This window comes from Canis lupus, chromosome 1, assembly GCF_003254725.2.
Source record: "Canis lupus dingo isolate Sandy chromosome 1, ASM325472v2, whole genome shotgun sequence".
Lineage (NCBI taxonomy): Eukaryota > Metazoa > Chordata > Mammalia > Carnivora > Canidae > Canis > Canis lupus.
The window spans coordinates 94,710,042-94,735,514 of record NC_064243.1 but is presented as its reverse complement, the minus strand read 5'-3'; the positions used below and the strand labels follow the sequence as shown (position 1 = coordinate 94,735,514).

Here is a 25,473-nt window from a genome sequence, read left to right as displayed (position 1 = left end):
TCTTGGGGAGTATCTAGTTATGTCTTAGAGCATTTGTTTGTGTGGCAAATATTGAAGTAAATCATGAAAAGCTCATGGCATCAGAACTGTGGCAAGAACGACAGCCCTTATAAGGGCCCCAGTGCAAATATTGATGAGAAGGGAACCAAAGGTGTGAGGCTGAGAAGGTCGCACCTCTGGGCCTCCTCTAAGCAGGACCTGGAGGCTGCCTGCTTAGAGGAGTCATCCCTCCCCTTGGTGAAACACAGACATCAAGTCATCGTTGGCTCTGGCAGACAGACAACATGGCAGGGCCAGTGCCTCCAAGATCCCGGGCAGGGGCAGATAAGAGCCACCCATTGTCTTCCTCGGGGCAGCCACTGGACATTCACGGCAGCCACTTGGCTATCACCAGCCCCGTGTGCACACATGATCTAGTTCTATCGCCCCCCTGGAGTGTTTTCATTTGAAATACAGGAGAACTCTCAGGTGCATGAGGCACTCCAGGAAGATCATGGACCTCAGCAGTCTTGAAGAACTTGACCTACTCAGAAAGCCCAGTGGCTCCCACTGGGTTGCTCAGAAATGTGTGGTGAATTTATATGGTTTCCTGAAGTTGGCCACGTGAGTTTTGCTAGGCTTTCCTTTTCTGTGTAGCAGGACGATTGGGCTGAATAGCAGATGGCAGCCACCCGCTGTAGGGTTTCTCTCTGGATAGTAACACAGTGGAGTTCTGAGAAGGCTTGGGGTTGTCCCTCTCAGAGGCACAGTGTGGTGGTCACATCATCTTCGTGGCACCAGGGATGCCTGCTATTGTTTCCATCACCCTGCCCACGTGTGCCCCTGGGAGTGTACCTCCTCCACCAGTTCCTCACCTGCAGGCGGGATGTGATGGGTCCAATCATCTGGCATGCTGCCTTCCTCCTCTTCTATGAACCTGAGCACTCCTTTCCCATTGGAAGAGATGCAGGCAGCTGGCTTCATTTCCAAAGAGGTGGTGTTTGGACCCAACTGGGACTTCATTTCAAAAGACATCTGTGAGGAAAGGGATTTTTGCCTTCCCTTCCCACGAGATCAATTTCCAGCTCATGAGTGACAGACCCACCAAGTAGATGGGCATCAAGTTTTTTGTGAAGAAGCCTTTTTTTCTTCTTTTCTCTCAGGGAGATGAAAATGAGCATAGCAGAAATGCTTTGGATTCACGTTTACTTGAATGTGTAAAATACAGATCTGTTTCTTTTTCTATTCAACCACCTGTTTTCCCCTAAAAGACTCCTTGCTATGGTTCAGAGGTGTGTTCTACAGTGTAGGAAGTGTTGCAAATTGCAAAGTGGATATTATTTGGCAAAATGAAGAAAAGCTAGGGATGTCATATGATATGGTGAATCAGTGTTATTTTTTTACATCCTGCCTACCCAACCAAACCATCAAATTAATTTGATTTGCCTAAGCGAATGGCAGGCCAGGCGCCACTCACAGCCTCCCTACTTGTGTACAAATGAAAGGCTCCACTGAGCTGGATGAACATGATATGATGTGGTCTAATTCAACAGTTCAAAAATCCTGTTTAAAATTTTCCCTCATTACAATTAATTTCCTCAGATCTCATTTGTGCTTCAAACTACAGCAAAAAACCGTAGAGTATTTTTCCATCGTGCTGGTCACTTACATTCTGTGGTCCTTCTCCTCATGCTTGAGAGCTAAGGTTACTTTGCATCTCAAAGGTGCCTTCCCAGTTACACTTCAGAAAATCTATGAACATTATACATCGTGGAACATCAGGGAAACATAATGTGCCCTTGTTGGGGTCCTGGAAATAGTATTTCTAGAAAGGGCAATTTAAATTTCTCTCTTTTTTTTTTTTTTCAAAAGGCAGCTTTGAGATTCTACTCATGTTTTTCCTTCTCTCCACTTGAAAAGGATTTCTCTTATTACATTTTAACCATGCAAGACCATGAATCCATCATAGTGACCACTAGCGTATATGAGCCACTCAGGCACATCATTTTTCTTTGTGCCATAAAGCGTGAAAATAAATGACACCCCAGCATTGTAATTGATGAACTCCCCAGCTGAGCACATGGCTTCTCCATGGCTCCTCTTACCCCGTTTCATCTGATGGAAGAAACCCTGACCATGAATGTGAGTAGGTAATTGCAAAAAATAACACCAGGTCCTTTTAAGTAATTTTCCAGGAAAATGTTGAAATATAAAATGTCTGGTGAAAACATGATTAAAGGGGGGAAAAAACCTGTGGGATTCAAGTTGCTATAGGAACACTCATAGCCCCTTCAATGAGCAGAGAGAGGGGATGATGTATTAAAGCCTTTTTTCCTAACTGACCATACTGCTGCCTTAGTCATGCTGACTTGAAGTCTGTTTCTGTTCCTGCTAGATTTTGCATATTTGGCGATGTTTTTCATAGGCTTTGAGCCAGAGTTCTTCCTATGGCCCTTGGGGTTCTCTTCCTTGGATCTCTGGATGTAGTTGATGCATTTGGAGTCTGTGGGCACCAGTGTGACTATTAAATTTTTCCCCCAGGGCAAACCAGGTCAGGGGCCAGTAGTGACTCCTTAGAAGGTTCCTAGTAGCATTATTTTGATTTTTTTAACCTTGCTTATATATTAGGCGTTAAAAATAATAAGGATGAACCTCACACGACTGTTTCCAGCCCGTAGAATTTGGAAATATGTAGAATGATCATGTATATACCAGATGCATGTTAATGAAGAAGTTATGTGACTTGATGAGTTAGGACAACTTGAAGCCAGCCTTTTAGCCACTGACCCATGGGCCTTTTATGCTGTGGGAGGAGCTATATTTGGTGGAAGGTAAAAGAAGTCAAGATGTTTCTCTTCTGTTTTAAACATTGTGGAATAGCTTATTCATTGTTTTTAAATTTCTTTTAAAAATATAGGTAATCACCATAACAGAAATATGTCAGAATTTGCCAGCAGATATTGGTGTAGCTATGGTTACTGCCAGGAATAGTTATACTAGCTACTCCAAGGCGCTGGATTATATAGTGCTGGCCACTGAATGAGTTGCTGACAGATCAGTCAGCTTTTGTCAAAAATATTTATTTCCTATAATTTTGCATGATCACACGAGCTGTTGATTCCTCCAGTGTGTCTTGTACATATTTCTTTGACTACCGGAGAAAAAGATGTTCGATCAGATGAGGAATATGCTTATTTTATATATATATATATATATATATATACACACACACACACACACACACATATAAACACAATAAAAATTTAGCTTTCTTTTTATGGTAATGGAAAGAAATAAATTAAGGTATGAAAAGTTTAATTTATAACTTTGAGTATTTTTTAAAGATTTTTTAAAATTTATTTATTCATCATAAACATGAGAGAGAGAGAGAGGCAGAGACACAGGCAAAGGGAGAAGCAGGCTCCATGCAGGGAACCCGACATGGGGCTTGATCTGGGTACTCCAGGATCGTGCCCTGGGCCAAAGGCAGGCGCCAAACCACTGAGCCACCCAGGGATCCCCAAACTTTGAGTATTTTAACACAGAATTTTAAGAATTGGTCCCCTGACAATGTTGACTACATCCAGGGTAAAACAAATTTAAATAGAGTCCTTACCATTAATAGTTTAACAACGTCACTTATGTTGATCCCAATGTCAAAGAGATCTGATAGCTACAAATGTAAAAACGTCAATTCAGATGAAAGAGGCTTTCCACTTCCACATTCATTTTTAATTACTCCAACCTAGTCACAGTCTCTTTCTCCCTCCCAACCCCATTTCTGCCCAGAAGACACCACCTGGACCTCAGTGCAGCACAATGGCTCCCACTTGGCCAGGATCAAAAGCTCGAATGGAGAAGGCCCCCGCCCTGTGTTTTTCAAGTACACAGCCAGCATGGAGCAGCTCCAAGCCATAATTGACCGTGCGGACCACTGCCAACAGGAGCTGGCCTTCCACTGCAAGAGGTCAAGGCTTTCTACTCGCCACGGTGAGTAATCGGAGTAATCAGCCCTTGTGGGCTGCCGTGCCCACAGGTGTCAGGTGCCTGTCACGGATGCATGAGGACTTGTGGCCCTAATGCCCATGTCACGATCTGGAAGTCACAGAGGTGCTTTTCCTTGGAGCAAAGAGCAAGGTCAATATGTGTTGACTTCAATACCTGAGGTCTCTTCCCAGACTCAAGTGGGCAACTGATCCATTAAAGCCTCATTAGGAGGCCCTTGGAATGCTCAGTGCTCATCCACCGTGAAGGGCAGGAACACTTCGATTCTGTTTGACCTCAGAAAGGATGGCTGACATCACACATAGCTTAGTTATCTGGAGGTGATTATTGTGTGATATTCTTTTTCATAGACTGAATGTCATTAGTGCCTTGGGTAACCATCCATTATAGACCAATGTTGCTATCGTGCCGCTCCTTTCACACAACATACCTGCTAATGGCTCATTTCCCTTATCTGTTCTATTCTTGAGAATTCTATTTTTGGTTTTGTATTTTTTTCCCCTTGAAATGTCTCATTTTTGTCAGAATGTGCTGCCCCACAGCCCTTGTGAGACTCCTTAGTTTTCAGGAGGCTGATGGGTCATCTGGGGAGTGGAGTGAGCAGAGGGCAGTAGTCAGGGTCCCCTGAGTTCAGGTTCTGAGCCTGTTGCTTGGCGGCCCTGGGACTCTGGACACCATTTCATCCCTCAGAGTCCTCAGCACTCAGATGCTAACCTCGCAGGACTTAATTGCACAACTTCTTGCATGTAGCAAATGCTACTTATTTGCATCTCTCCAATGTATTGAATTTATAGTTAGCGCTGGAGGGTTTAGTGTTTACTGTGAGTTGATTCCTGCTAAATAGATGACTGAGCTAATCTGGTAGGTTCCCAGAGGAAGGGGAAAGCAACCTCCAGGGGAGGAACAATGCAGGTTGGGCTGTCTGACCAGGGAAAGGAGGCAAAGGCAGAGCAGTGCTGATGCCAGCTGCTAGCAGAGTCAGAAAGCAAAATGCCCCAGTGAATCCGGGAGCACACTGGTGCATGCTGGCATATGGCCTGTCCCATGATCTGTTCTACAGCCTGGACACTAGTGGGTCAGTAAAGAATTCCCACACGGGGGACCGGTGTCTACCTAATTGATTTGCAGGTGATTTGTTAACTGTCCTCCTTTCTGGTTTATATATATATAAAGCAGCAACAGTAGCAACAAAACCAAGTCCTTAACTGGGGTTAGGGTAAAGATGGAACAAGAAAAGTCTCTTAAACTCGTTAAATACCCACTAAAAAAACAAAATGGGGGACTTCATTGTCTATATACACTTGAGGCAGCTGCCTTTCTTATATGCTGCTCCCGGAAAATTCGTAGCACAAACCTAATTCAGACAGATTCTGGAAGCTCTTAATTAGGGTACCGGTGAGATAGGCCTGACATAGCATAGCCTAAGTCACCTTAAACTATGGCACTAATCCTTAGGGCATCATCGATAGGCACAAATAGGCGTGCGCAGGTGATGCAGGGCAAGGGTGGCACCCACCAGCCCCCCAACCCCCCAGAGCCTCCTGCAGAATGTTGCCGTGTGGAACCTGCAGCATGTGGAGCAGGGAGCAGACAAGTGTCATGGAGTGGCCTGTGGAATGGGAATGTCAGTCGAAATCCACTTTTTTCCCCAGGAATTTCCTTCTGGGTTCAAATTCTCAGATGTTATCAGGAACCCGGGGTTAATCGTGAGAGGAGGCCTGCCTCAGTGTCACCGGCCCCGTGTCTGTCTCATGGTGTCCTAGGCAGGCTGCTGGGGAGCAGCTGGGCCTCCACCCTCATTAGGGTCCCACAGCGGTTTGGCCTCTGTGCTTAGGTGGTTTCAGGGGGTGTGATTATGGGTGGGAAATAGGGAGCCTGAGGATGGTACGTGTTGACTCCAGGGGAGTGTTTAGTCTCTGTACTGTGAACGCCAGGGTCCCTGAGGACTGCCCTTGTGGCCGGAGCGAGGGACAGCCACCCCGGAGCTGAGGCAGTGGAGGCCCAGGAGGCCTGTGCCTTTTCCGTTCAGCCTCTTATTCTCTTAATCATTTCCTTATGCAAATTCTCTAGATTTCGCAAAGAAATCCTGAATGGAGCCAAGTGCACTCTGTACCTTTAACAACACCTGACAGTGCTTTCTCCGTAGAGAAAATGAAAAATTCGGATGTAAACAAACAATTGTGCCTCTGCGAGCAATGATTTCCTTGGCTCCTCCATCTATGAAAAGAATGAGTGTTGAATAATCATGTTTTTAAAATGGTGTTTTGAAAAATATCTGTTAAGTTGAAAAGATCTTCCACCCCCTAGAGATAAGTTTTCAACACACTGGGGGAAAAAAAAAAGATTGCAGACATCTATTTCTTTGGCGCACATCTCCCCCAGCGGGCCTGCGGTGGGCAGTAATGAACTCGGCCCGGGCGTTCACAGGCGATGGTTCGGCAGAAGGTGAAGGCTCATCGCACAGGGAGCCGTAATGAGCCGTGGCGGTTGTAAGTTAGGGGGAAGGTGGGATGTGTTCCAGATCCCCAGTGGGGACAACCTGAGGGCTTGAGAGAGAGAGAGCATGCTCAAATGGACAGGCACCTTTGCAAGGCCGCCTGATGGATGTCAGTCCCATTGCTGCTCCTGCTCTGACTCTCTGTTGATGAGGTACCGTTTCCCTCCACCCTCCTGAGGGCCCTTCTCCTTCATCATCCTCATGCAGGGGGCCTGCCCTTATGCTCTCGGGCCTCAGGGGACGCAGCCCTGCAGAGTGCAGGTGGCCCCCAGTTCATTGTGGGTTGTCCTGAGGAGGGGGTGGCGCTGACGCTCTGAGCTGTGTTGGCCTCAGTTGTCCTGAGCCTAGGACCCGCCTCAGGCATGAAGCCAGGTCTGTGGCTTCCAAATATAAAGCCAACCCTTCAGTACAAGAAAAAGTGCATGTCTCTATGAGACTTTTAAGATGTGACAGGAAGTACCAGTGTTTTCAGCTAATAAATAAGAAATCCACGTTTTGCATAATCACATTACATTCTTTCAATGGCATTTGAGGATCTGGAACAGATTTTTAGATTCAGTGTATAAATTACTCTGGTTTTCTTTCTTTCTTCTTTCTTTCTTTCTTTCTTTCTTTCTTTCTTTCTTTCTTTCTTTCTTTCTCGTTTTTCTTTTTTGACCATTCTTCTTTGAATGTTATGTCCAAATAAAGTATGTAATAGGAGTCCTCGAAAGAAATATGTAAATATCATGCCTGAATGAGTTAGGGACTACTTGCTCATTTTCTAATAAAAGTAAAACATATGGTGAGAGCATAAGTCTTGATATGGAAATATTTTTTAAGCAGTTGGAAGTCCTCATAGAAATGATCCTGTTGTGGAGTTAACATCTGCTCACGTCTAAAAAAAGTCTCTGTGTTTTCAATAGAGGGGAGTAAAGAACTATACTGGGGAGGCAGGCAGTGGGGGGCAAAGTAGGTGTCACCTTTCTCATACTTGTCTTTCAGATGGAACCCCAGTGAGCTGGTGGGTTGGAAGAACCAATGAAACACACAGTTACTGGGGAGGTTCTCTGCCTGATGCTCAAAAATGTGCTTGTGGATTACAGGGGAACTGCCTTGATTCTCAATATCACTGCAACTGTGATGCTGACCGGAATGAATGGTGATTTCCATTAATTTCCCTGTGCAAACTGTAATTGTGTATTGCTTTAAACTTAGGCAGACATTGGCCAAGACAGTTCTATAAAGAGAACAGATTAAAGTATTCCCTAGCAAGATCAAGGTATAAGCTTTGATGTGTACGATGTAATTAATCTGAAGCCTAACGTGTTAAGGTAGCTATTTCCGTTTACCTGTGAATAACTAATCATGTCCGTTTTATTTTTTTCCTAATAAGACAAAATAGGAATACCAGGTCAATGTTTCCCATTCACTGAAAGTACAGTATCAGACTTCCTAAAGTTAGTTTAACCCAAACAATCAGGTGACTGCCCCCCTGGAAGGGGGAAGAGGTGGAAGAGGACAAATCTTCCAGCTAGCGCTCTGGGTAGCAGAAATAACTCCCTGAAAACTCGTGTCTACAGACCCAACCTCACACAGATTTGGAATTCAAATTCAAATCCACAAGTTAGCGTGGCCACAGGTTGGCAGCATTGATGGCTCATCACAGAATTTCATGACATTCGTACTGGAGGTCTGCCCTCCCCAGGGATTCCCGCAGATTAAGGGCCACCAGACGTTAGCTCATAATCAGCGCCACGCAGCCCCCCGGAGGGACAGACATGGGAGGCAGAAGAAACCACAGAGTATATGGATGCCTGAAAATGCCAGATCACGGCTACATTAAGAACATAAGATAAAATAAATAGGTGAGCTGCTTGAAAAATAAGCCCTGGAATTGAAACACGAGAAAGCAATCAGATACTATTGACAAAGGAGTTCGTGGTTTGCAATAGAACCACATGAATGTTTAGAAATGAAAATACTATCATTGAAATGTAAGACTTGTCGGATCAGATATTAGACACAAGTGATCAGAAAATTGGTGAAATGGAAAATGCGTGTAAATAAGTGGCACGGACACACGATGGCAGAAAGGAAAGCAGGGACGTGGAAGGTTGGTGTGGAAAAGGCTGAACAGGTGTCTGAGATGACCTTCAAAGAAGAGATTGGGGATAATTCAGGGCGATAATCAAATAGGTCAGACATGTCCAGGTTTGAGAAAATACTAGGATACCGAACAAAATATATAAAAGTAAACCCTTCTGTAGACACATCATGCTGAAACCAAAGAAAATTAAAGAGAATGGTAAAGAGAGCAGAGGTGACCGGAAGACTCCAGAGTGAGGACATGTAGATGGCCGAACCCCTCTGTGGCACCAGCGTGGCCCGAGGGCTTGGGAACTCCCCTCACTGTGCAGAGTGTAGTAACCCTCCGATTCCAAGTGTGTCCCCAAGCTGAGATACAGTGAACACCCAGACAGACAGACAAACAGACACGGAACAAATACACCACCAGTGGATTCCACAAGATGAAGTTTCAAGAACAATTTTCAGAATGAAAGTAAGTGATCTTGCAGGTTGAGTCTCAGATACAAGAAGAAATATTGAGGAAAGAAATGTGTAAACTCAGAAATTAACAAAAAAAAATAAGAGGCAAATACTAGACACTAGTCACATATCATGGCATGTATGGAATTGAAACAGAAGGAGGCAATCCGATCCTACCAACAAAATGATTGGGATTGACAGAGTAACTAAAGCAGTCTTCAGAAATAAAAATATAATTGAACCTTAAAACTTGTTTCATAGATATTTATTAAATTGCTTATAGTGCATATATTAAAATTTTAAGCGAAACCACTGAAGAGTAGAAACAATGCAATATTCAAATCAATAGAGGGAAGAAAGAAAAAATGGAATTTTAAAAACTTTGTTAATTCAAAAGAAGGTAGGAAATGAAATTTAAGAAAGTAGAGGAAACAATGAGCAACAAAATAACATAAAACTGTATGACTAATCACAATAAAGATGACAAAAATAGTCATTTAAATCCAGAGAGATCATTTTGTATTAAAAATAAGTATATCTCGTTTGTACACCTAGAAGTGTTGAAAGCATAAATGCTAAAAACAACTTACTGAGCAAATATGCATGGGAGTAACAAATTTTATTTTATTTATTTTTTTAAAGACTTTATTTATTCATGAGACAGAGACAGAGAGAGGCAGAGACACAGGCAGAGGGAGAAGCAGGGTCCATGCAGGGAGCCCAGTGTGGGACGCCGTCCCTGGACCCCAGGATCACAACCTGAGCCAAAGGCAGACGCTCAACCACTGAGCCACCCAGGCATCCCTGGAAGTAACAAATTTTAAAGCCATTTTTGGGGGCAACGATTTTATTTATTTGACAGGGAGAGAACACATGTGCACATGAGTCGGGGGTGGGGAGGGAGAGGCCGACTCCCCGCTGAGCAGGGAGCCCAGTGATGGGGTTCAATCCCAGAACCCTGGGATCGTGACCTGAGCCAAAGTCAGACGCTTCACTGACTGAGCCAGGCAGGTGCCCCAAAATATTAAAGTCTTAATATGGGCAACGATTACTACCACTATGTCATGATGCTTTTTAATTTCACCAAAAAACCATAATAATTCTAAACCTGTATGTTTCTAATAAAAATGACTCAAAATGTGTATAGAAAATAATCGGCTGAACTGAAATAAGGAGTATACAAATCAACCATTATAAGAAGAGGTTAAACATACATCTGTTAGCAATTGGTAGATCATGCGGACAAAAATTATCAAGGGTGCAGAATATTTTTAAGTGAAATAACAACCTGATTAGGTAGGCACCTAAAATTATAGAATAGATAATTTTCTCAAGCACACATTTTGCAAACTGATTTTCCTAATATTCAATAAAGCAAAGCTCCTCAAGCTTTACAGTAGTTGTTACCATATGGACAATTTCTCTGATTACAGTGCCGTTAGGTTAGAAATGAATAGTAGAGGGACAAAAAATGTAGGAGGCAATACAAAGCCATAAGTTTAGAAACCAGGAAATGAGGATGACATTACTCATAGAAAATATGGTTGTCTCCCAGGAAAACCCAAGAGAACATACAGAAATATTATTGAAATTAGTGAGAATTTAGTAGGGCTACTTATTGAATCTTAGAATAACTGGATTCCTATGAAGAGCGTGTTACTGTAAGAAAATATTATGAAAACCACTTGCAAAATCAACACCAAGAGTATAGTACCTTAGAATAACAAACATATGCAAAACTTTTATGGAAAAGACATCAGAAAGCTTTATCATGAGATTATAAGAAGACGTATCTAAATGGAGACTGCTGGGAGTCGGAAAAATAAGTATTTTCTTGATTCCGTTTAATTCCAACGCCAAACATTCGCTTAGCGCTTGGGACAGTGACAAGCTGGTAAGATGTACGTGGAAAAGCAATGATAAATAACAGTTCTGAAGGTGGAAACAAGGAGAGGAGCCTGGGCTTCCTGGACTTAGAGTGTCACGGGGCTGCAGGAGTTAAACAGAAGGGGTTGGTTTGCCAAAGCAGCGAGCAAATCCAACAGCAAAACCCAAGAGAGAGCCTGGGAGCTTGCAAAATCTAGAACTCCAGGTGCTGGGCCCTAGGTGGTCCTCAGTCTCTCTTTCTCCCCAACAATTATGAAATGTGAAAGCTGACCTGGTATTTGTCCCCTGTAGCTTTTCCCACAACTCAAAGTCGTGATAGCTCTGTTATCAAAAAACATCCCCTGCAACACAACCAGTGGTAAGAGACCTCTCTAGGGCCTTCACAGCCGAAAACCAGAAGGAAGTGGCTTTGGAAGTCCTCTCACTGAACGTTTGAAACCTACTGTGAGGAATCATCATGCCTAGATAAGCAGCTCTCCCAACTTTTGGGAAAAAAAAGAAAGAGAGAGAGAGAGAGAAGAAAAAAAATATAAACTGAAATTGAATGAAATGAGGCAATTTCGAATGAGTCTGGTGACCATGGCAATGAATAACATCCTGCATAAAGCGTGAACATTTGGAAAATGACCCGTGCTGATAAAGAATTTTAAAATCTGAGTTGTTTAAAATTTCCTCAGATTCAGGAAGTTACTTTATAAACACCAGAATGAAAAAAGAACTTATTATAATATCTGCCTTAATACACACAATTACCCATTATGATGTTCCCTAGGTTTTTTTTTTTTTTTTTCTCACAAGTCTCTGTGCTTTGTCATTGCTAAAAACAATTAAAGTGTAGCTTTTCACTACATTATAAATGTAGCTTTTAAATGGTTCTTTAAATTCAGGGATACTCAGTGAATACATTTTTCCTCTGGGATGTTCTACCAAAATAATGACAACAGGAATTAAAACGCTTATTTGTAACATTTACTGATACTTAACACAAGGAATTAATTTGATGTGTTCCCCACATTTATCACAAATGTCTTTTTAGACTGACTACCTTCTAGCTTGTGACCACCCCTTCCCAACAAAGCCAGGTGTGAGGTGTTTTGGACAACCTGCCTTTGTGTCCATCCAAAGAAATCACAGAGCCTTACCCAGATAAAGCCATGTGGTTTTATTTAGTCTGATTTTTGGAAGCGATCTGATTTTTTGTAAAAAATTGTTTCTGAACTTTAAGGATATTTAGTTCACATTTTTCATATCTTCCCAATATGCACTGGTGGTCACTTTGTCACATTTTTTAAGCAAAATAAAAATGTTAATACTTTTAAACTTCCTACCTCAAAAGAATATTTTTGATGCCTGAACAGAATTGGAATGATTCACTATTAAGTTATGCAGATTTTTTTTTGAGGCAAAGCCATTAGGCTGAACTATTCAAAACTGCTGATTGTTTTGACTTGCAAAAGTGTCAGTTTTAAATGCTTCCATCTGTATATATAAGAGTGAATGGTGGCTTTGTAATTGTTAGAAATTAAAGCTTCTTAGGTTCTACACAGATACAGGGCATCAGAATGATACATTAGACAAACTATTATTTGTTCCTAAATCCAAAGTGCATATGTAATTGAAGTATATAATAAAAATAGGAACAACTTACAAGGGGCAGAAGAATCTTCTTTCTTTGCCCAGACTGGTGGTTGGTGTACAGCCTGCTTACTACCCAGGACCTTTGGCTCCTATTCTAGTTTTTGTTGTATTGGAACCATAGACATTAACGCTGTCCTAAATATTCACTTACATGACTTTATTATATTACAAATTCTATTTTTGTTATTATTTATAATCTCCACTAGATTTCTTGGGGACATTGATGGTGGGTTTTATGTCCACGTCCCCAACACGCAGGGCCTGGCAAGTAGAAGCTGCACAATAAATGTTGGTTGAATGAATGGATGGTCATGGACAAAGCATTTCCCATGCATTATCTCACTTATTAATTTTAAGAGTGCATTGTATCATACTTTTAATTTGGTTTTGAATCAGAATTTTCTTTTGTCTTGTATTTTGTTTTTAAACCAATGGCATCAATTAAGTAAGGAAATGCCTAGTAACCACCATAGGAATTTTGGAAAATTTAGTAAAAAAAAAAAAAAAAAAAAAAATCTGGGAATTGAAAACTTGTAACTTGTCAGTCAGTTCTTGTTGTTGTTATTTTTTAAAGATTTTATTTATTCATGAGAGACACAGAGAGAGATAGGGAGAGGCAGAGACACAGGCAGAGGGAGAAGCAGGCTCCACGCAGGGAGCCCGATGTGGGATTTGATCCTGGGACTCTAGGATCACGCCCTAGGCGGGAGGCAGGTGTAAACCGCTGAGCCACCCAGGGATCCCTGTTGTATTTTTAATGAAGCCAGAGATCTTGCATCATATGTAAGTTCTGAATTTAAATTTTACATGGTGGCTAGATTGGAAAGAGCAGTGAACTGCTTCATTGCAGTGAAAATGTCATCTTACGCCCACACTGATATATAGGATTTTGGACCTGCCCTCTTTCTTCTCTGTGGTCACATAGATGGACAAGGATCTCTGATCCTCAGATGATCTTATTAAATATGTTACTATGTAAGAGTTCAGATGAGCTGTTTGATTTTCCTACTGTTATGTATGTACGCATTTAGTTTAATACCTCTTGAACTGCAGTAAGAGACTATTACTTATCTGGATGTCATTCCAAATAATGTTAAAGTGGTTGCATTTGTTTTGTAGGACCAGCGACACAGTAGTCCTTTCCCATAAGGAGCACCTGCCAGTCACTCAGGTTGCGATGAGAGACACAGGCCAACCACATTCAGAAGCGGCTTATGCACTGGGGCCTCTGCTCTGCCAGGGAGACAGTAAGTAGTGGCCAAGAGGAACTGTCTTGACCCCTTGAAAATCCATGTCAATGTGTTAGGAGAAATTTCACTGCCTGAGTTCATAAAAACACTGTCTATCCTAATAATCTATATTTCATTAGGCATATGTTCACTTATAGAAGTGTATGTTGGCATTGTACTTGAGAAAAAAAAATGAGAAAAATTCTATTACCTTTTGAGTATGTGTCCTTTACATAGTATTTAAATCAGACTATTGCTGTGAATGCTTCATGGAATAATCTGAAATATTGTACCATCTGGTCAGCAAACATCTAATATTAGCCTACTAAGTATAAGTATTGGCTGGGTGCTGAGATGCCTAAAAGTGGTAAGATAATGAGAAATAAGGTGACCAAACCAATCCAGTGGACCTGTTCATACCTTGTGGCTGTTCTGCAAACCTCAGTGGTCTTCACTCTGCTTATCCCTCCAATTGCATCTGGATTTGTTTTGTATCCCACCCTCTTGCAGACTAACTGAAATGAAACAGATCAGTTCTACCTTTAATTTACCTCTAACTCCCTTTCTGATCCATCACTCCCAAGAAACAGTTCTTTCTAGCTCATCGATGAGACCTCGATATTACTAAAGCCAAATTTTATTCTCAGGTGTCCTCTGAGTTGACCTGTCAGCCACTTTGGTCTCCTTTCTTGATTTCACTCTTTGATTCACGTCTTTACTTGGCTACCAGCTTACCGCATAATTCTGGGTTTTCCTTCTTTTTCTTACCCCTTGCCAGTGGCATCATGTTGGGGTGGCCCAAACTTGAATTCTTAGCCCTCCTTCTCTCTGCTCTCCAGTGGTGAGCTGTTCCCAACAGGCTTGTGGCTTTAAATACCACATTGATGTCAATGATTCCACCACCTCAAGCCCAGTCTCCCTGAACTCCCAACTCCAGCCTCCAGCTGGTTATTCTGTATCTCTGCTTGTCTTTCAGCAGGCATTTCAAAATCAGTTTATCAAAAATAAGGGGAAAAAATGTTTCTACCACAGCCCTCCCCAACTCAGAGCATGGCAACTCCATTCTTCCTTTTGCTTAGACTGAGAACATGACAGTCATTTGTAACTTCTTTCCTCTTTTCACACACATATAATTCATCCACAAATCCTATTGCTTCTAACTTCAAAAACAAACCCAGAATCCACCTCCATGACCACTAGCACCTGAATTGTTGCTGTGGCTTAACTGGCCTGCCTGCTGCTGCCTCTGCCCATTAAGCTGATACTTCACGTAACAGCCAGAGGGATAAGTCATGTCATGTCAGTCCTCTGCCCCAAACTCTGCAGGGGCACTGGTATCAGAGGAGAGGCCAAAGTGCAATATCCACCGAGGCTACGGTGGCCATGCTGCCCTCTGAGCCCATAGAGCAGCAACCTACAGGAGATCCTGCCATGTGAAGAAACCCTGGCATTCCTGAACCTTGCTATTGAGAAAAAGTAAGAGTTTCCTACTTCAGATAACAAAAATATTGAGATGTGGATAGTCAAAATGTAAAGAACATATTAACATGCCTTGACTGAGGATAGTATGAGGTGTTGATTTTTCCCCCTCATGACATTCAAACTGTAGACCACGGCTCTGTTTCTGGATAAGATGAAGTGAGCATGCCCTCCTCATCTTTCCTACTGAGTCCACTTATAAAACCTGGATGGAATGCCTGAAGGGGTTATGTCAGGACTCTGGAAAGCAAATAGTAGTGAGGAAGAAAAATGAGAATACACCATTTACTTTATCCTCCAGTATCTGTTGGCCAACCGAGATGTGGGCACTGGATCACAGACAGAGAGGTTCCAGGAGAAGCCCTCTAGCCCTGGCTGAGAGAGAGAGAACAGAGAAATACTAACCTTCAGTGAATGCAGGATCCCATTTCCTTCTCTTTTTTATGTTTTCTGAGCCCCAGGCCCCAGGCAGACCCATGGCAATAGCAGCAGAAGCTGTCCTGGGAGCTCAAAAGAGCCAAAACCTCGGAAGGGGCCTTTGGCTCTAAATAGGGCAGCAGTGACTCAGAGATGGTGGAAAGACTCCTCCTAGTTTTGTTTTCTTTTTCCAGTTACCCATTGCTTGACAATGGACTTGGTATAGTTGCCCAAGTGCATAGGAGAGCACAAGAGAACAGTCTAAATAGAGCCTGTTTTCTGGTTCTGTGATTAAAAAGGGAGACCAGGGGACCAGGGAAGGCAACTGTTCAGGAAAGCATGCTATATGTTGCTTATGAAGTCCTGGGGTCACCTCAGAGCAACATGTGCATGGAATCTGATCCTAATTGTAGACCCAAGACGTTGAGAATGGAGCCAGGAGGCTACCACCAAGTCTGGCCACTGGGTGGTGCATGAGTGAGGCCAGTCTGAGTAGTACTGCAAAGACTTTGAAAACTGGACTGCAGGTTGCAATGCATGGCAGGATCCTAACCAGGCCAACTGCCTGAAAAATAAAAAAAAATAAAAATAAATAAAAATCTAAATAAATAAAAAACAAAAAATAAAATTTGTGTGTGTGTATATATATATATATATATATATATAAAAATCAACATTGCTCCACAAAATTTAAAATAAAGCCCAGAGTTTATTAATATAATATTTAATATATCTAGGAAATAATCAAAAATTAGTGCAAAGAACTTAGAAAAATCTAAGCTGGCTGAGGAAAATATAATCAACAGATACTAATACAAATATCACACAGAGGTTAGAATCAACCGATAAAGAGTTTAAAACAGTGATTACATAAGAACTCTAACAAGTAATCATAAACACTTTGGTAGCAAATAGAAAAAGAACATTTCACCAAAGAAATAGGATATATAAAGAGCTAAATGAAAACTTTAGAACTGAAAAATACAGGACCAAAATAAAAGATGCCTTGGGTGGGCCAAATAGCAGATCTGAGATGAGACAGTCAATGGCCTTAAAGATAGGAATGACTCAATCTGATCAAAAGAAAAAAAAAATCTAAAAATGAACAAGGCCTCAGGGAACCGGAATCAACAACAAAAGATCTAACATTCATGTTATTGAACATCCAGAAGTAGACAGAATAGTGTGGTGCTGAAAAAAAGTATTTGAAAAAAATAATGGCTGAAAAATGTCCAAGTTTGGCAAAAGACAGACTTGAGATGTTGAATGAACTTGAAACAGGATAAACTCAAAGAAATTCATATCCAGACACATCATAATCAAACTGAAAACAAAGACAATGAGAGATGTTTTGAAATCAGCCAGAGAGAAGAATGGTGCATCATCTCCAGGTGAATACCTACTCAAATGGCAGTGACTTTCTCATTAGAAATATGGAAGTCAGAAGGAAGTGGCAAAACATTTCTCACGCGTTAAAAGTAAAGAATTGTCAGTCCAGAATTCTACATTCAACAAAAAATCTCCTTCAGGGATGAAAGTAAAAATAAATAAATTCTCAGATGAAGGAAAGCTAAAAGCATTCATTACCAGAAGACACTCTAAAAGGCTTTCTAAAGGAAGATTCAGACAGCAGGGAAATGATATCAGAAGGAAGTTTGGGACATCGGTGATAGCAAATCAGCTTTAGAAATGGTAAATATTGGGGTACATGTAATAGACTATTCTCCTTTGAGTTATTTTAAATATATCTGTGGGTTGAAAGGAAAAAATACAACAGAATTTCATAGGGTTTTTAATTTGTATAAACGTAATACATTTGGCGACAATAAATAAAGGGGACTGGGTAAAATGCCAGAATTATTAGTGAGATTTTGACATATAAGACGAAGTGGTTAAAATGTAGATCCTGCGCAGATGTGAAAAGGTAGGTATATATAGTCATTCCTAAAAATAACTGATCAAGGAACTACTATAGACAAATAAAAATAGAATACTAATGAATGTTTAAATAACCCAAAAGAAGATAGAGAAGGAGAAACAGAAGAACAAAAAGAATTAACAAACAAGAAAAAATAATAAAATGATAGAACTAAATTCAACTTGTCAACATTTGTATTCAATGATTGGTCTAAACACACCAATTAAAGGACAGATTGTTATGACTCAACTATGTACCGTGTACAAGAAACTCACTTCAAATATAATGATATCATAAGTTTAAAAAGAGGTGCAGGAAAAGATACACTACACAAACACTAATTAAAAGAAAGCTGGAGTTTCTGTATTAAACTCTTTGCTTGAAAGCATAGAAAATGAATAGATAAAAAGGTGATTAGGAAGACATGAGGATCTTAAATGTGTTTGCTAATAACTGAGTTTCAAAATACATAAAGCAACAACTAACAGAATGGAAAGGGAAAGTAGATAACTTCATAAGTAGAGAATCCTCTTCTCTCATTAACCTTTGGAAATAATAGAGGGAAAACAAGCAAAGTCTGTACAGAAAACTTGAATGTCACCACCAGTCAACAGAATCTAATTGACATTTACTGAACATCCTACCAACAGCAAAATACACATTCTATTTAAATGCACATGGATACACCATATTCTGTGTCATAAAGCAAACTTTAGCACATATCAAATAAATCATACAAAATACATTCTCTAAAAGAGTGAAAATATCAGTGAGGGTGACAAAACATGAGAGACACCTAACTCTGGGAAATGAACAAGGGGTAGTGGAAGGGGAGGTGGGTGGGGGGTTGGGGTGACTGGGTGATGGGCACTGAGGGGGGCACTTGGTGAGATGAGCACTAGGTGTTATGCTATATGTTGGAAAATTGAACTCCAATAAAAAATAAAATACTTAAAAGGGTACATTTTATTGTATGTAAATCTGTAGTATCTAAAAACTACTCTAATAAAATAGATTTTCAAAAATTAAAAAAAAAAACCAAAATACATTTTCTGACATAAATGAATCAAACTAGAAACAAATAACAAAGAGAGTGAGAAAGTTTCCAAATACTTAGAAATTAAACACCAAACTGTTAAATAATAAGAGTCAAGGAGGTCTCAACAGACATTATAAAATATATTGACCAACATATCGAAAATGGTGGGAGACAGTTATGGCCATGCTTAGAGGGGTATTAATAGCATTAAGTGCTTGTATTCTGAAAGAAAAATATCTCAATGCACAATCTCTTTCAGAAGAGGAAATTCTTCCCAACATTTTATGAGGGCCAACATTGTCCTGATCCCCAAACTAGACAAAGAAAATGCAAAAAAAAAAAAAAAAAAAAAAAAGAAAAGAGAGAACTATGGACATATATGCAAAAATCCTCAACAACAACAACAACAAAAACTCATTAGCAAAATATTTTAAAAAATATTTAAAAGAATAATACAACATGACCAACTGGGGTTTATCCCAGGATGCAAGGCTGATTCAGTGTAGTAGACCCTGGAACAGTGCAGGTCCACTTATGGGCAGATTTTTTTTTTTCAATAAATACAGCACAGGCCCATAAATGCATTTTCTCTTCCCTGTGACTTTCTTAATAACACTTTGTTTTCATCAGCTCACTTTACTAAAAGAATACGGTGTATAATACATATGACATACAAAGTGTGTGTTAATCAAGTGTTAATGTTATCAGTAAGGCTTTCAGTCAACAGTAGGCTATTAGTAGTTAAGGTTTTGGAGGGTTAGACGTGACACATGGGTTTTCAACTGTGCAAAGGTCTGCCTCTAACCCCTTTGTTGTTCAAGTGTTGACTATATTTGAAATCAGTCAATGTCATTGATCGTATTAACAGTTTAAAGAAGAAAAATCACACCAGATGTTTTTTCTGCATCAGTTGATATGAACATGATCATTTGAATTATCATAACTATATTATGAATTAACAGGATAATAAATTTAGATCAGATAGCATTCACAATAAAATTCTTAGCAAACTATGAATAAAAGGGAACTTCTTCATCCTAACAAAGGGTGCCTATATACAGAAGAGCTAGCATCATAATTCTTGATGAAAAACTGAATTCTTTCCCCCTAAGACTGGGAACAAGATAAAGATATTCAATCTTGCTACTTCTGTTATACAACTTCAATCATGCTAGAAGTCCTAGCCAGTAATGTAAGGAAGGAAATAAGTGCATCCAGTTTGGAAAGCAAGAAAGAAAACTATTCACAAATACAGGTGTGATAGGCACAAATATTTATAAGCAGCTCTGTTTGTAAATGACCAAATCTGGAAATGACATTGACATTCTCAGATGTGGATGAAGAAATGTCGGCCCCATCCATATGATGGAATACTACAGAGCAGCAATAACTTGTGACAACCTGAATGAATCTCAGAGGCTTTACCTTGAGTGAAAGAAGCCAATCTCAAAAGGTTACATCCTGCATGGCTCCATTTATATGACACCTGGAAAAGGCACAGCTATAGATCATGGTTGGCAGGGCCTGGGGCAGAAGGGCGATGTGACTATAAGGGAATTGCAAGAGGGAGTTTTGGGGGAGATAGAATTGTCCTTTATCCTGATTTTGGTGACAGTTATACAAATCCATGCATGTATTACAATTCATGTAACCATACATCCCCCCAAAGTCAATTTTATTCTACAACAATCATTAAATAATATTGTTTTCTAAAAAACACAGGGCATGTCCAATGATTATCTCTCCACTCAGTTGCAGCCTTGTCCAGAATCTTAATCCTTCAAAGAGTCAGTATCTGAATATTCACATTGTGGCTGTATGTTTGGAAGAACCCCCAAATGAAGGCTTGCCATGAATGCACTTAATAGTTTAAAAAAATGCTAGAAATACAAAATACAATTGTTACTCCGTTTCATAGTTATTGTCACTGTCTTTTTTTTTTTTTCCTTTTTGGAAACAGATTCATTTTGGAATTCCGCTTCTTTCAATACCGAGACTTCATACCTTCATTTCCCTACGTTCCGTGGAGAGCTCAGTGCTGATGTGTCTTTCTTTTTTAAGACGACAGCTCCTTCTGGGGTGTTTGTTGAGAACCTGGGGATTACAGACTTCATCAGGCTAGAGCTGCAGGGTGAGTCGCCCCCTGCACAAAGCCAGCAGGTGTTCAGTGCTTAACAAGAACCCTTTTGGGAACCAAACTCTCAAAGTGCTGCCATGCTTTCTTTGTCACTTGTGTTTCTCTAGTAAATACTAAAGTTCTTTTTTTAAACATTTATTTATTTGATATAGAAAGAGAGCATGCAGGATAAGAGGGAGGAGGAAGGGGCAGAGGAAGAGGGAAAGAAAGAGTCTTAAGCAGACTTCGGCACTGAGCATGGACCCTGATGCGGGGCTTGATCTCATGACCCTGAGGTCACAAGGTGAGCCCATACCAAGAGTGGAACGCCTAACCGGCTGCACCACCCAGGCACCCCTAAAGTTCTATTATTTTGAATCATTATTTAAATAAAGAGTAAAACAGTGATTCATGAAACACAGCAGTCTGCCCAATTTTGTGCTGTGCTAACTCTGTGTGCAGTCGGGACACTCTAAACCAAACTGGTCCAATAACTTGCTCACTAAATTGCAGAATCATTTCATTTAATTGCCTAGTCCCATTGCTTGTGCACGTATGAAAGGCTCAATTCCTTACTTCAAAATTTCATGGATGTCTTTTAAAATAAAGTATACGAAGATTTAAACCACCTTTAAATAAAATCTCACATATACACGAAACCAGATCACATGTCGGTTTTCTTCCCTTAGGGAATGATCTCTACTGCTTAGAGTTGAGCAAGATGAAGAGTAAGCTGTGAGGAGGAATATGTTAAAATGGCTATGTTTTTCTTCCTCCAGGCTACAGATTTATTTTGCCCTCCCAGCCAGCTCAGAGTGACATTCGTCTGCATCGATGTCACGGTGGACTTTACTAAGGAGCCTGTCACTTCCCTCCTGCCTACCAAGGCTGACTTTCCTCCCCTGTGCACGAACCGAGCTACTCTCCTATCTGTACTTGCAGCTCCTGCAGAAGTGACCTTCTCCTTTGATGTGGGGAATGGACGTTGTGAGGTCACAGTGCGGTCTCCCACTCCCTTTAACGACGATCGGTGGCACCACGTGAGGGCAGAGAGGAACGTGAAGGAAGCATCGCTTCAAGTGGATCAGCTGCCCACCAGGACCCAGCCCGCGCCCGCTGACGGGCACGCCCGCCTGCAGCTCAACAGCCAGCTCTTCGTGGGTGAGTGCGCGTGGTTTCCCGCTGAGCTGCGCGGCTGGCGACGGGCCCAGAGCAGATGCTGGTGACAGGTGTGTGCTGCCTCGGTCCGCACCGTGTACCGCAGGCTCCCTCAACCCTTGGCCTCCCTTGCCAGAGATGGTTGGGAATACGGTTTCCATAGAATATTGCTGCTGATTCTTGTTTCTGTAGATTTCCCAGTTCACAGACCAGGTCATGGAGGTTCAGAGAGATCAAGTGACTTAGTCTAGAAACTCAAATAGAAGAGAAATCCGATTCCTGATGGGCTGATTCCCAGGCTTGCACTCAATAGCATCGATGACCTGCGTTTGTTTTAATTACTTCTTATCAATACCACTTATAAAGCAATTAGCAATTTTCACCTAGTTCTCCCGCTTCACCTCTCAGTGAAGTTGGAGAACCTGCCACGTAACTGTGACAGATTTCTCCAGTGTCCCCTCAAACACAGACCCTAGGAGATGCGTGTGGCTGTGCCCCTCGGGACCAGTGCCAGCCGCACCTGCTCAGTGCCTCCCTCCTCTGTGGTTCAGTCCTTGCAAAAGCTGGGTTCAGAATCCAGCTGGCTCTTTATTCTCACTGCCTGTTCTTTAAAGATTAAAGCTCTGGGTAGTGGAAGCCTTCCTTTCCATTTACTTGCTTCTTTTTTTAAAAAAAAAATAATTTTGTCTTTTTCTCAAAAAGAAAGATAAGTTTTGCTACATTACTTTTCAGACAACTCTATTCTAATTTGGAAACCAAGCAGATCAATGAAGGAGCTCTTAGGTGGTCATTTCTCATGTATTTTCAGGTAAATAAAGATGCAGTCCAATTAAAACCTGAAATAAATCACAGATTAGCATGCAGTCTGCTTTTGTAGGGGGTACCTACAGCATCTGGTGGCTAGTGCTATGCAGGGAGTGTGTGTGTGTGTTATAACCCATGGCACCATAAAACTCTGCTTCAAGCACAGTTCTTATGAGTAGGCTTCACATTAAGTCTTGAAACTGTAAATCAGATTAAACAATTTTATTTTTTGCTTTGTAATCCTGAGGATTAATTAATGGAATTTCTAGGAACACAGTTTTCATGAACATCTACCTAGAATTAATATCTTCACTGAAATGGTATTTCCAGAGTCTGGGAAGCTAGAGGAAAGTTCTGATCTAGGGTACATACCCCAGGCCCACTGAGTCAGAATCTCTGGGAATGAACCTCAACTCTGTTTTCAGCAGACCCTTACACTCCCAGATTTGAGAATAGGCTGGTGTGAGACAGGATAGAAATACAGAGAGCTTACCCAGTGCTCAGTTACTATTGCCCTATGTGACCTCAGAGCGGGCAGGCTGGAGCGAGGCTGGCCTGAGGACCTAGGTTTTCATATCATCCCTCTCCCTGCTCTTTCTTTGCCAACTTCTCAATTCCTTTCCTCAGTGGTGTTATGGGAAGCATGTCTAAGAAAGGCTAGTATTACATATACAATTTGTTATATATATATAACAAATGTGTAACAAAATATATATAACACATACATATAGAAACTATAATGAATATTATATATTAAATATATAATATATATACATTTGTATATTATGTGGTATATATTATATTGCAAAGATTTTCAACTATGTAACTTTACTGTGTGCATCACAGTTTATATACTTTAAAAAGGTGAGATGGTCTTTCTTGCATGTGAAGCAATCGATGTAAAAACATAGGAGTCTTTCTAAATATAACTTAAAGAAGTATTTTCAGAATAAATGTTTACCAAGGTCAACTTCAAAAGTGGCTTTGTGAATGGTTTACTCACTATTGTCCACTGATGCTTTCTGTGATAGCAGCCTATGTTTTCAAACTTGTATTTGTTCATAAAACTTTAAACGGGTCACTTTTTTGACATCGGTGTGGCCTCAGTTGGACTTTGGGGTTGAAGACTCCCAGGAGCACATTTGTGATTGCAGTGTTTCCCTTGTAGGCGGGACGGCCACCAGACAGAGAGGCTTCCTGGGGTGCATTCGGTCACTGAGGTTGAATGGGCTGGCCCTGGATCTGGAAGAAAGGGCCACGATGACGCCAGGTGTGGAGCCGGGGTGCCCAGGACACTGCAGCAGCTACGAACACCTGTGTCGCAATGGAGGGAGATGTAGAGAGAGGCCCAGGGGTGTGGCTTGCGACTGTGCCTTCTCTGCATATGAGGGGCCCTTCTGCGAGAGCGGTGAGTGTGTCCTCCATGAGCAGGATGGAGAGAGGAAGGCACATCATTTTGCGGGGTGCCTTGTGTTTTTGGTGTTTGACCCCGTAAAGAAAGGCTAAGGCGGTTCTCTGTGATTAGCTAGAGTTGTTTCTGTCCCAAATTTGACCATTTATCTTGGAAAGAGGTATGATTCTCTTCTTGAGAAGCTCTTGACTACTTATGTTGGAGCTGGTATCATCGAAGCAACATTGGGAAGAACTATAACTCGAAGCATACGTTTACACTTGGCATTGAATGCTGTGTAAATCTGAGATGAAGCATTTTGCGGGCAATAATAAAATATTGTTAGTCCTATGTTATAGGAATATGCATGGGGATAAGTTATCTTTTTAATCCATGCTTTATTATTTCTTTAATCTGAAATATTTTTAAATTGTAAACAACCTAGAAAAACATGACATCATTGTTTTCTCTCTTGAGATATTTAAGGGTTGGAGATATTGTATAAATGCACATAGAGAAGAGCCTTGCATTGACATAGCGCTAATATGACAAAAATGAGTGTCATTCCAGAGATTTCTGCGTATTTTGGAACTGGCTCGTCAGTTATCTACAACTTTCAAGAACATTCTAATTACACCTTCAATAAGAACTCCAGCTCCTTTGCAGCTCTATTTCATGAGGATCTGACACTGGCCGGCGAAATAGCCACACTGAGCTTCCGGACTACAGGGACGCCCAGCTTACTCCTCTACGTGAGCTCCTTCTATGAGGAGTACCTGTCTGTTATCCTTGCCCCCAATGGTGAGTGTTGGGACCCTGAAAACAAAGATACTGAATTAGAAAATCAAGACCATAATGAGATGGGCCCTTTAGGTGTTAAACTACAAAAAGGAAACACAATTTCAAGGCTTGCCATTCTCGTTCTCTTAGGAGTGGTTTATTTTTCATGATAACCTCAAGTGTTTATCACTAAAGTTAACATTTCAGTGATTACATTTAAGATACATTTCTCCCATGAAAGTTTGATCATTTTATGTATTTGATGTGCAGCTATGCTTCTTGCTATTCTGGGAGGTCTTTCCTTCTGTACATGAATAAATTAGTTTTGCAATTCACTTTGAAACAAGATATCTCATTTTGTCCATGGAAAATATTTCCTCCTTCTTCTCAGTAAAGTAAAGAAGTATATTAAACTGTATAAACTCCAACATTCATAAGCATCAGTTGACTATAATTGTTCTTTACCCATCAGTGGTTGAGAAGTCATTCATGTCATATGTACATACAAAGACAAGTGGGATGAAAGGCACACATCCCATGGCCACCAGGGGTTTTCCAGGACTGTTCCAGATGGAAAACCAAGACCGAGTTATAACCCTGCTTCACAG

General features: G+C 41.0%; 1 protein-coding gene across 2 annotated transcripts in view; it reads left to right on the top strand.

The window, feature by feature from the left end:
- The window catches only part of LOC112644832 (contactin-associated protein-like 3), a 197,621-nt gene that overhangs the window by 148,674 nt on the left and 23,474 nt on the right, over positions 1-25,473 (top strand). Inside the window, exons 13-19 of one of the 2 annotated variants that reach the window (XM_035709076.2) lie at positions 3,772-3,969; positions 7,466-7,622; positions 13,655-13,782; positions 20,578-20,748; positions 21,676-21,894; positions 23,864-24,103; positions 24,656-24,886. In XM_035709076.2, the coding sequence (XP_035564969.2) occupies positions 3,772-3,969; positions 7,466-7,622; positions 13,655-13,782; positions 20,578-20,748; positions 21,676-21,894; positions 23,864-24,103; positions 24,656-24,886 (1,344 nt within the window). Of the gene's footprint in view, positions 1-3,768; positions 3,970-7,465; positions 7,623-13,654; positions 13,783-20,577; positions 20,749-21,675; positions 21,895-23,863; positions 24,104-24,655; positions 24,887-25,473 lie in introns of both variants that reach the window. The other variant, XM_049092996.1, reaches the window with a different exon arrangement.